We start from the raw sequence: 12,504 nt of genomic DNA, 5'->3' as shown, positions 1-12,504 counted from the left end.
TACGTCCTAGTAATCCTTTAGTTCCACTAAAGTTTGTCATTCTTCCAAATTCCCTTATCCTGGAAGGAAGATTATCTCAGGGACAAGGCCTGTGTGGGGGAAAAAGAGGACTTTTCTTCCTCTCTCCTCCCAGAAATCCAGCCAGTTTCTGAACTGGCAACAGGAAGGGAAGGGAATTTAAAGAGGAGGAAATTAAAATACACACCACACAATTTTAAGTGTGATATTTTGTTTTCTCAGTCGTGTTGATGTTTTTTGTTGTGTTTTTTTTTTTTTTAATTTTGACATTTTGAGGTTCTGGAAGCATTTGCAGCCTGCCTAAGTAGAGCTGAATGATTTACTTCCAAAAGAACATTTAATTCAAAAATTAAGTGATCTCTCCGGATTTCTTCAGCATCAACTGCAGAGAATGTTTTCAACTTGTTCTTACCCAGACCTCTAATTTCGGGTCCTGATGCCATGTGTTTATGATACCTGGCAAGTGCAAGTATTAAAATGCACATGTTGCGCGTTTTCATATTGAAACATCAACCACAGGTCTCCTTTTTATTCCATTCAAAACCACTTTGCATAGTCCAAAAAGGACTGGTCCTCACAGCACCCAGTGAAAAAGGTAGCATTGTGCCTCGATTTGTCAAAAGTCATGTGGACATTTGTTAATTTGCCTGCCACCAGGAAAATGAATAACCATTACAATCAAAGTCCAAAGTTCCTGAAGCCAGGTGTGTGGATCAGACTGGAGACACTCATTATTTGCCACATAAACTGAATTATTGAATCTTCCACTATCTAACCAATGCGAATTCTGGCTTCCGCATTTCTCTTTGCTTTCCCTGCTTGGATCGCATGCTAAAATTAGCCTCCAGGTTGGAGGAAAGGGCTGGAAAGTTCAGTACCAACTCGAAATGTTTTCCATCATTTGCCCAAACCTCGAATGCTGAACATTTCTAACATTCAAAGAGGTTTTGTTTAAGTTTTCCAGTTTTACCCTCCTGGTTTCAAATGGCACCAGAAGGAGAAGAGCCAACATTCTGTAAGGAGAAGCTATTCCAAACAAGATTTCTGGCCCAAGGCAGGCCTGAAAGGATCCAGACGCATCTGGAAGAAGTAGCCAAACTCCTGGGTGCCTGTGTAAACCGGGCCTCTGGACTCTGGCAGGGTTGGCTGTTACAAGAGGGTACAGGTAAGGCTGGATCCCTTCTTTTGGACCAGTGCATAGGGCATGACATCCGCAAGGCCGTGGCCAGAGAGCAGAGGCAGGTAACCTACAGGGAGGACAGCTGTGGCAAGACAACTGAAGCCACCAGAAATGCTGCCTCATGAACACATGCTGTGCGTCTGGAAGAACTCACAGGATTAATGTGTTTCCAAATTGCAAACTAGGTGAAAACTGAGAATCCGATGCCCCTGGAGGAAAAAAAGCCTTCTGTTTATATACATGTGGCCACCAGCTTGGTAGATGGAGCACACGGGAGTCTTTCTACATTGTGTGTCAAACCTCAAACCCTAAACTTCACCCAAACCCAGCACTCGAGATGAGACTTCCGAGAGATAATCCAAGAAAGCTCTATCTTAGAGGATATGAGCCATGCCTCGCATGGGTTTCTGCCGTCTAGAAACATCCAGAGCTTGCAAAATCACGCCAAGGCAAAGAGACAGAAAAATTAGACCTTTCAGAAAGCTGTAAGGAAAAAAGAAATCTCCACAAATGTAGAAAATTAGCATGTTAAGTCTTTACCACATTCCTACATAGGCAAGGCTTCTCCCTCAGAGCAAGGCTTCTCAAGCTTTGGTGTGTGTAGGAATCACCTGTGTAAGGATCTTGTGAAAATACAGGCTCTGATTCAGTAGGTCTGGGAAGAGCCCAAGCCCTGATTCCTAACAAGTCCCTGTGGGGTGTCCCTGCTGCTGACCCACAGGCCCCACTTCGTGGAATGAAGCACTTTAAACTCTTATGTGTGACACAATGACCATGAAACGGCTTTGCATGTCATTAGACAGCTTTCATTTGATGAGTTGCTTTTTTTATTTTTTTTTTTATTTTGAAATCCTGTTTCCTCACAGAGCCACACATCTTCAGCGAGGGAAGGTTACGGGATAAAAAGCTGAAACTCTTGTCTGCCTATAAAATAAAGTCTTGTGGTGACTTACAGTTGAATTGTACTTTGACCTGAAAGACCAAGAGACTTGTGCATGAGACACCTGTGTCCCAGTGTGGACACCACCACGAGGGGTCCGGGAAGAAAGGTCTGTAACTGTTGGGCCTGAAGAGCTCTCTCGTTATTTTAAAACACTGGATTTGCCAAGATCAGATTATTTTCATTCCAGAAAGCCCTGACATCCATGTCTCAGTTTAAAAATCGTCACTGAGGTCATTGTCAGCATGACACAGAAGTTTCTGGATAGTACCTCTGTTGGAACACTAAGATTTAAAAAAATACGGAGAATGTGTGCTACAGAGAGAGAATTTAGCAGCATTACCCTCCTGGGAGGTTAGACTACATCTGATGTTTGGGGGGGGCCCTCTTGGGGGTCCATTTTCTGGCCAGAGAACCCGCTTTACAACAAGCGTGTTCAGAGAGAGCATACAGTGATCATGTATTGAACATATCTAACAGAAATGTTTTCATTGGACTGGATGCACTCAGAAGTCTACACATTAATTACAGCGTTATGCAACAATGCATCTTTCCACCTTTGCTGGTATTTATAGAGCCATTAAAAATGACACCTGAGCGTATTCCCCTCCCCCCAGTAGTGACATGTAGAAGCTGTAGCCAATCTGAGTGAAGCTGGAAACTGCCATCCAGTTCCTTGGCAAAGCCACAGTCGGCTGTAGCCACTTGGGTACAATTCCCAAGGCAGCAGCCCAGGGTCTGAGTCATTTGCAGGAAGTAGGACAGAGGGTGTGGGTCACTGCACAAACGTAAAGAATCCTAAACAGCTCCAGCTCAGAGAGGACTGAGTATTCCTCTAGGCGGCTCACTGATGACATACGGGTATTTCTGTCTTGGGCTCCTAAGGAAGTGGTAAGGCCAAGTTCATCAGCCACCGGCTCAGTCTTTGCTAATTGTCATGACTTGAAAGATGCCCAGAAAGGCTCCAACTGTCGCCTCACCAAGCTGTGAAGTTTGGCTGTTGTGTCAGATAACCGGTGGCGGAGGAGCATGCCTTCAGATTCTGCCCCCTGGTGCCTCCTCAAAACCCCAGCCCTGACGATTGGTTACAAATGATTACAGCATAAGGTGAGGCCTCAGCAAACCCCAGCTTTACTGACAGTTGTCTTTAAACTTGACCTGTCCTGCAAAGACTCCACTGGGAAGGATGCGCATTCGGCTCGAGCTAGGCCCTTAGAGAAAAGCCGAGAATTCCGGTGGTGAGCTGACACATGCAAACCCACCCCTAAGCATCTGAACACCTAACGCTAAAAGCATCTGGGAATTTCTACAGTGAAACATTGAAAGGATTTATCTGCATCGCCACTTGAATTTCTAAGTCATCACATCCAGTCTGAGCCGACTGTGAAATGGCAGCTGCGTGGTACAGCCTTCAGCTCTCAGGAGCCTCCCAGGGAATAGTAAGTGTAGTAAACAAGGGACTTGCTGTAGGCCTGAACCCAGACTTGGCTTTCTTGGGGAGCACAGGAACGTAACAGGAAGTATCTTAACAAAGAATTGGCACTGCAGGTCCTACGCAACATACATGACATCTGGATATTAATAAACTTCATAACACAAATATGCACATTGTCATTCTTGTAAATATTAATAAGGTGTCAGCATTGAGCAAGCCAACTTGACACAAGTCTGGGAGAAAGCAGACACTTGAGTTTCAATTCCTGCTTTAGTCAAAACAGGAGTAAGTAAAAATCATGTCTGTTCCTTTTAAAGGACCTGGGCCATTTGCCCTGTGACCATGGTATCGCCGTGAGTGTGGGCAAAATGGAGTGGATGAGGAAAACATCGGGGGTTACTCTGATGGAGCAGACTTCCCAAAGTGCCTTGGCTGGCTCCTGTCGGCCAGCGTGGGGTCCAGGGTTGGCATTTACAATCCATCATCTCAGTTTCTCTTGAGTGTGTGCGTTGAAACTTCCAGTGTCCAGAATGTCATGGAGGATGCATGTGGATCGCAGCAAAGTACAGTGATTAATTGGGAAAGGAGAGTCTTCCTTTACCTTGGAACTTTACCAAGAGTAATATTTTACTCGTTAGCAGGTAAACCAACGAGCATGAAAAAGAAAGAAATATGTGTGCCCCAAATGGCTTGCCCACAAACAAAGTTCTATTTTTCAGCACCTCCAAACAGGCATGTCTTCTCCCGAAGGCAGGAGATGAGCTGTGTAATGATTTTGAGTCAACCCCCCGAGAAGGGGCTTGCTCTGGAGAAGCGTCTCCTCTGCTTCCTCTGCCTATCATGCATTTGTCTCCGTAATGCATTCAATGTGGTTATGATAGCACCCGGCTGAGTTTTACCTACAGGTGGGGATTATTGATTCAGACAGAAAGGCATGCACTGAACTTTCGCAGGTGAAAACAAAAAATAAACTGTTGCAAAGTAGCCACTGCTTTGACCCAAAATATAAAACCTCTGTTTTCTTTCTTTTCCTTTAGCTTCCTAATTTGAGAATGTGTATCTGTGTGTGTATTATGACAGCTAGCTCTTTACTGAAAAGATGTCCATGTGGGAGGAATAAAACCACGTAACTTTGGTTTTATTGAAATGATCTTTTCATCACAAAATGAATATGCTTTCCTTTTTTCAGGCTTTAAAATACTGGTAAGTTGCTAGACCCTTTTAGAGGGTCAGACTCTCACCAAAACATTTCCTTCTCTTTTTGTTTCTTTCCCCCCCCTCCCTTTTATAGTTTCGCTTATGCAGTGATAGTCTTTGCCAAGGGCTGAATTCTCCTGAGCACCCGACTCCCAACATCTTACATGATGGGATCCACTTCCTGTCTTAACAGCAGCCCGGTGCCAGGGTAGAATTACTATTGAATAAGCGGCAATGAAATCTTAATGAAAATAATCAGTAGTTCCAAAAACCACAAATAACAACAACAGGACCCGAGTTCTACTCAATCAGCAAAGACCATTGATATAATAAGTGACTGAGTCACTTTTTTCTACAGTGGCTTTCTTGCAAAGTCTACTCGGCTATTTTCTTGCACAGCCTGGGGGAGGCAGGTGGAGGAAAGGAAGGGCATTGCTCAGAAAGTAACAAAAAAAAAAATTGACATCATTGAAGTCACGTGATGGGCAAGAACCAATTAAGAAGAGCTGTGGAAAGGGGAACAGTTAAATTTGTAATTTGGGTTGTGTGAAAACTTCTTTGGGCCTCATAAACAACCACAGAACCACAAGTTGGGTAGGCTGGCAGTGTCAGAAGTCTGAGCCCGGCATAGTGGTCAGCAGGCAGGAGGAATCACACTGGCTGCAAACCACAGGGTTTCGCAGAGCGGTGAACATCATCAACCCACAGCCAAGACACCGCTTTTTTTTTTTTTTTTAATCTTTAACAATTTGAATATTTGTTTTCGCAAAGGTACATTTTTCATAGGGCTCAGGGAGCCCCAGAGGTATCGAGGAGGGAGGAAAAAGAGATGTGGGGAGCCATGGCTGGGGGTGAAGTTAAAACAGTGACCTTTCTTGGTTTTTGCTCCTAAGGTAAAAGAAATCATTGAATCCCCCGCCTTCAGAAGAGGGTGCATTTTCAGGAGGAAGCGATGGCTTCAGACAGCATATTTGAGTCATTTCCTTCATACCCACAGTGTTTCATGAGAGGTGAGTACATGCTGGTCTTTTAATATCGACTTTTGCTCAGCTTTTGCAGATAATGAAATGGCAGCCTGTTGTAGCTCGTGCAGATAGGCTGGCTGATTCCCTGTCTGTTTGGTGGGAGGAATTCAAACTCAGGCATATGATTACAAGACTATTGGATTACTTATCCATCAGATGGCAGCTCTTCAGAAATGTTTTAATAAATACTTAGTTAAGCTGTTGAAGTGTTCAGTCGGTGTGTGAAAACTTTGTCAAGTGCGAGTAAGTTGGGCTGTTCCTGATTAAAGTCCTGGAGATTATAAAGCTTGCACGAAGCTCTCTGGATTTTCTTTTGCTGTCCCTTGCTCGGAATGACAGCGGCTGCGTTACCCTGAACGCAGCACGCTGTGTGGCCCACACTCCAGCCTGCCCCGGGCTTTGGCACATGCACTGCCGGCCAGGAGGGCTGTGCCAGCCTGGAGCGGAGGCTGAAGTAGGCACGTAGATAGGCATTAGACCAGCCGCAGGACTTCAGGGACAAAGGGGCCACTTGGTTGTCCCCAAGAGGCAGACAGTGCAGGAGCCGGGCAGGTTTGTTGAAGTTGGAAGTTCCCGGATGAGGTTGTGCTGTGTTGTTTCTTGTAGTCTCAATGCAAATAGGCAGCCGGCATCTTTCAAGAGAGAAAGAAAGCAAGTTGTCTCTTCCCGAGGTCTCTCTCACAGAGAGTAAATAAAGACGTTTTCTAAGTCAAATGTTGCTGCAGCTTAAATTATCAGATTGCAGGACTCCTAACAGGAACAGCTAATGTGGAAAACCTGTCTGCATTTTTGCAGCCAGCCTCCTGAAATGGCAAAGCTGTAGAGGTGAGGCGTGTGTGTGTGTGTGTGTGTGCGCGCGTGTGTGTGTGTGTAGTGTAGTGTGTGTGTGTGCATGCTCGTTCTGTGTATCTTTGGTGGGAAAGGAGGGCTGTGCTTAAACCAACAAAAATAATAAAAATGTCACAAAGGCATTGCAAAGTGTCAGGGCACGCACTTTAACCAATGCCTGCGAAGTGTGGCTTGATGGTTTGGCAGAGCTGAGATGGAGTGGGATGGGTTGGGGAATAATTAATTTTCTGGCTACAACTCTCGAGCGCACCCAAATAGTATCTGTGACTCGTTATTTATTCATACAGCCAAGTGAGCAGGAGAATGCAGAAGGCTGCCAGGCACTTTGTCACAACAAACGCTGTTGTGAATGCCACAGAGTTTCTAGGTTGCTGGGTGCCTGAAATTTAAACACTTGACAAGTGTGTGTGTGTGTGTGTGTGTGTGTGTGTGTGTGTGTGTGTGTGTGTGTGTGTGTGTTGGCGGTGGTGGGGAAAGGATTTCAGAAGAAGGGGGAAGAAAGCAAGTCATTAACCGATTCAAAGCTTCAAATTAAAGGGTTTTCAAGTGCTGCTTTACTGGCAGCTGAGGAAATTTTAGTGAAGTTGAATCATGTGCTATGTATGAGTCACACATCCTCGCAGCCCTGGGCTCCAGTGGCCACTGGTGAGAAGCTGCGAACTGCTCCCTCGCTGCATTTCCTCCGGGTCGCTAACAAGCAAAGGAAGCAATATTTGTAGAATAACAGAAAAAAGATCTTCCTGCCTTTACTCGCTTTCAACACCTCCCCCCTCCAAACGATGATTGTTTCCTATTTTATCAACTCAGGAAGGCAGATTCAGGAAATTTTTAAAGCTTTCACTGGGCAATAGATTGGATTTCTGTGTGTGGTGCTGGCATGCTTTCGGTCCTTACCGGTCGGACAACAAAGATAAGAAGGGGACCCGGCGACCGGCACAGACAGCAGGCAAGAGAAGGAGCCTGGCCCCTAACACAGCCCCACAGCTCCTGGGCCCCCTGGACAGTCACCCACCCACCCCAGGGTGGGAACTAGGAGCAGTCAGTTTTCAAGAGGGCTGTGGGGAGAAGACCCTAGACCCCAGCCAAGACTCAGAAGGGCTTCTGGCAGAAGGTCTTTTCATTTCTTCCTCTCAGTAAAAGGAACTTGGGGCCTTTCATAATCTCTATCTCAATAATAGAATAATGAGATTTAATTTCAGATAATCAAAGTGAAATCTTGGTAATTTCCCAGTTAGGTTTATCAAGGTGATACATCAACATCACGGTTTCAATTGTCTGGATTAGCACCGCTCCCGGGAGCTGCAGAGGTGGCCAAATGTCATTGCTTTGGGTACTATTTGAGGTATTGCTTTAGGGACGATGGTAGGACAATCACCATGGTCCCCAGCACACTGTTCTCGCTCAGATTCCTCAGCCCTGTTTCCATAGCCTGGTCCTCAGCAGCACTCAGTACCGTAGTCCTTTCTTGCTGCCTATAATTTACAACATCTGTTCCCTCCCCAGCTGCAAACTGGAGAGGAAAACATCTTGTGTTCTTTGGGATGGTACTTTATTCGTCCGTGCAGTTCTCACGGAAGGACACCCACTTTGGGCAAGATGTCCATGTGGAAAATGGGGGAAAAGGAGAGGTGTGGGAGCAAGCAAACGATTACTCCCTTCTCCGTGCGAGGCGAGTGAGAGTCTGCAAGGCTGGCATGCAAAATGAATGTGGTCTACCACAGAAAACACCGCTCCTTTTCTACCACACCGCACTGAGTTCTCACTTCATTTGCTGAGGCGAGAAGATAAGATGGGGCCGAAATTCCCTGGAATTATCACACATGGTTCACAACATGAAATTCTTGCAGAACCCCGACTTTGGTACCCTGGCAAGGTGCAACGTGTCACCCCACAGAGCTGCGGTAGGTGTGGAGAGGAAAAGCGGTGGCACAGACGTATTTTTGCAAAATGCCTCAGGTAGCCTTGCTCTTAGAAGTGGCTTAGTGGTCTATGCAAAGCCTGAATGCTAATATGCCTCTGAGTTCCTAGAACCACAGGTAGAAAAATCTCAGCAAGGCTGACATGCTGTTGTCTTCTCGTCTTCTCTTCACAAGGCATCTTTCAAAGGGAATTGCAGAATACACACGAGAGTGAGTGTGTGAAGTGGGCTTCTCTGTAGGCATCAGACTGCCACTGTTTTCAGAGAAATATTTATGAAGATGCTTCTTCTGGCTCAACCAGAGATTTAAGATCACAGAAAGGCATAGATTAATCCAGGTAGCAGACACAGTGTGAAATCCGTATTATTTTTCTAGAGCTGCCATGATAGCAAAGAACCGTGGTTTAGACAAAGAAATGTACTGCCTCCTGATTCCGGAGGCTAAACGTCTCACTGAGAGTCCTGGTGCAGCTTTATTATATTGAAGGCTTCAAGGTGTAGAGAGGGTTGGTTCCTTCCAAGGCCTGTCTTCTTGGCTCGTGGACGGCCATCTTGTCCCTATGTGCTCACCTGGTCTTCCCTCCATGCCCATCTGTGTCCTAATCCCCTCTTCTTCGAAGGACACTGCCATTTGGCCTACCCTAATCACTTCATTTAACCTTCATCACCTCTGTAAAGACCCAACCTCTAAATAAGGTCACCTTCTGAAATACCAGGAGTTAAGATTTCAATGTATAAATTTAGGGGCGGACACAATTCAATCCATAGCAGGGTGTCTTAGCAAATCCAACTCCCCCTGGCCCTCAGGGAAACTGTACTTTTCCTAGGCGTGCTCCTGGGTGTGGAAACAGCAGACCTGATTCCCCCTGTGTGAGATGGAGCTTTGCATTATGAAACTGCCCACACAGTTTGAAACTGAGAAAGAAAAAAAAGGTGTTAAAAGTCTATCTCAATTTATGGTACCTTTTACCATTTAGTCCCTTCACATGCTAGGAAACCTTTGAAAATGACAGAGCAATTTGGAAATGTTTATTTAAAAGAGCAAAAAGCAGTTCCCAAAAGAAGCCACTGCCTTGGCTCCCCTTCTTCCAGGAGAGATTGTCCCTCTAATTCAGACCTTCTCTAGAAGCAGACTAGGGAGGGGGGCGGGGTTAAGGAGGAGGGACGACCAGCCACAGGAGGGAGGCCTCACACCTGCTCACACACCAAGTTGGGCACAATGAGCAGAGCAGCCGGAAGCAGAAACATCTTCAGAAGTAGCAGCTGACCCAGGATCTAAACAGAAAGAAGCCTCTGAGAGGTTTTGGAAGCAAATTAGTAGCCAGGAATTTCCTCTGTTTTCTTGAACTACATCTGAAGTGTGCTCAGAAAAGACCTGCCCCTTTACTAAGAAAGTGAGGCTGGGTCTGCTGTTGGAGCAGAGGGATCCAGGGCCACTGCCCACGGGCACGGGCTGGGCGGGTGTCGGTCTAGAGAAACCCCAGGAATTAATAAGAGCTGCCACTATTAGCAAACAGTGGGGGCCGCGGTCTGCACAGGGAGACCCTCAGACAGTGCAGGATGCCTTCTCTTTCTTATCCCTGTTTCTGGATTTTGTGAAATAACATAAAGCTACTTCCACCTTGGGCCTCAGTTTCCTCATCTGTTAAACGAGGGTAGCCATAGTACCTCTGTCTAAAGTGGCTGTGTGGACAAATTGAATAGCCTGCGTCAAGTGCTTCGCCCAGTCGTAAAAATGGGGCGGCAAATATTAGCTACAGCTGTTGGTGTTCAGTTATGTAAGAGAACACTCAAACTCCATCCACTGTAGGTTGCAATGCCCGGGAGGACACCAGGAGAGAGACTCCCTGGAGAAAATGACCGCGGGGGGTAGGGGGGTGTTGCAGAAGGAGTTGGTGTGGAGGGTGGAAACCAGGAGGAGAGGGAAGGGTGGTGGAGGGGGTTGGGGCACAGCCTGGGCGAAGGTAGAGCGAGCGGCAGGAACCCCAGTGAGGTATGGGAGGTGGTAAGCAAACCAGCACACCTGATGGAAATGTAAAGTAAATCAGCTTTTTCAGCCGCATGTCACCCTTCCTCTCCTTGTAAATGTTCATAAAGAAGACAGAAAAAGAGAACGCGTCCTTTGTGTAACTCAGGTTAAGCTTCTAACTATCGAAGCTAATTGGAGCATGTTGTAACACAGATCTTGACAGATGTTTCTCTTTGTTGAAAACCCTGGTGTAGCTTCATTTTCCTGAAGGTCCTTCTTAATGAAAACTCCATTTTGTCCGTTGAGCGACACGCAGGTTGTCCAGGCTCTGGGATATGACTGAAGCCCAAGCCTCACAGTGACATTTAGGATCACATACTTTGTCAAAGCCCAGAAATGCTGGCGACCTGGGCTGCGAGTCTTGCTGGGGGTGGGAGCGGAGGCTGGCACCGGAAACTCAAACAAATTTTTCAGCTTCTCAGGTAACTTGCTAGTGACCCAGATGAGTCATTCAATGTCTTTGTGTCTCATTTGAGTTCTGTAAAAGGGGCTAATCGTGTTCTCGATGAGCTTGCCTCCGAATTACAAAGTTCCTGTTCAAAATCTTTGAACACCTCCGAGAGAGGTACCATAAAACACATCACACGTGTTCGTAGTTTAACAACATGAAGCATCTATTTTTTTATTTTATTTTCTGATGGGAAATAGTTATCTGACCATTTCACACGTGCGTGCCCAGCATTTTCCCACATCATCTCAAAAAAAAAAAAATTTTTTTTCCCAACTCCCATTTTTCAGAGAACTCTCCAGAAGCTGCTCTGCTGCCTGAACAGATGTTAAAATCTGCAAAACACTTTTCCTGCAACTCTTATTCTTTGGTCTCCCCCTTCCCTTCCCCTGGGTGCCAACAATCCCCTGCGTTAGCCTTTTTGCTGAGTGAGATAAGTCTGAAGCAAGGTGGATTTCTTGCCTATTTCCCCCACCTCCCCCTCCCCCAAATATGATAACTATGAGGCCCCAGCATGGCAGAAAGGGAGCATTGCCTTTGAGAGCTTTGCAGACCATGAATGAAGCTGGTCAGAAATGCTTTAGGAGCACTTCAGGGGTTCCTGACCACAAAATTGTTCAAAACCTCACGTCACCTTTCACGTGCTGGACAAGTATGCTTGGACACTCCTGCGTCTTGCACACGCTGTCATACTCATCTAGCTTTCAGATTCTCTCTCCCTTCCTCTTGCCCTCTCTTCTCATGGTAACACCAAATGAAGACAGAGAAGGGAAAGAAGCAGCCAAGATGGAGAAATAAACCATGTACCCCAAAGATGATTGAAATGATGCTTTGTATGACAGTGACATAAAGAATGAGAAGCTTTTCCTGGGGTTTATCTGTGAGGATTATGTTTGGCTGCACAGAAGGGAAAATCTGACTCCCGTGGTTTAAGCCGCCAGGCACTCGTCTGTCTCCTGTGACAGGCAGTTCAGGAGCGGGTAGCCCTGTGCTGGTAGGGTGGGGTCAGATGCTCCCATGCTTGGGTTCCATCATCCTCCACCTGTGGTGTGGTGACCCAGACCTGTCTAGGCAGGAAGGAGATGGGAGGCCTCCAACCCATCTCCTTGTGGGGCTTCGTCTTTTCACTCAGTTGTCGCTTTCCAGCCTATAGAACAGAGCAAAGCTGAGGGGAATGTGGTTGGGAATGCATGTCCAGTGACCCAGTGCAGCATCCGCCATGACAGCAAACCCTGTGCCCAGGCAGATTGTGCTTTCTGGGTGCTATTTTGTCTCATTTGTTTTCCCTGTCAGCATCGTTTTGGAAATACACACAGACAAACTCCAAGTTCTTCCTTCAGTGCTTCTTGGAAGTTGCAGATGGAGGCTGGAGGGAGAGAAAGGGGATATGTATTCTCCATTTACTGAAAACAAAACAGGCAAGAGATTGGATGGGGAGGGGAGGGAGCTGGGTAAACAGGAGTCA

At 46.3% G+C, this 12,504-nt stretch overlaps 1 protein-coding gene across 1 annotated transcript in view; it reads left to right on the top strand.

Moving 5' to 3' along the window:
- Positions 1-5,334: 5,334 nt before the first annotated feature.
- Positions 5,335-12,504, top strand: part of RUNX1 (RUNX family transcription factor 1) — a 227,715-nt gene continuing 220,545 nt past the window's right edge. Inside the window, exons 1-2 of the mRNA XM_081028848.1 lie at positions 5,335-5,541; positions 5,664-5,780. Coding sequence (XP_080884974.1) covers positions 5,723-5,780 — 58 coding nt within the window. The 5' untranslated portion in view covers positions 5,335-5,541; positions 5,664-5,722. The remainder of the gene's footprint in view (positions 5,542-5,663; positions 5,781-12,504) is intronic.

This window comes from Rhinolophus hipposideros, assembly GCF_964194185.1.
Source record: "Rhinolophus hipposideros genome assembly, chromosome: 2".
NCBI lineage: Eukaryota > Metazoa > Chordata > Mammalia > Chiroptera > Rhinolophidae > Rhinolophus > Rhinolophus hipposideros.
The sequence above is the reverse complement of the archived record's forward strand: the minus strand, read 5'-3'. Positions and strand labels throughout refer to the sequence as shown.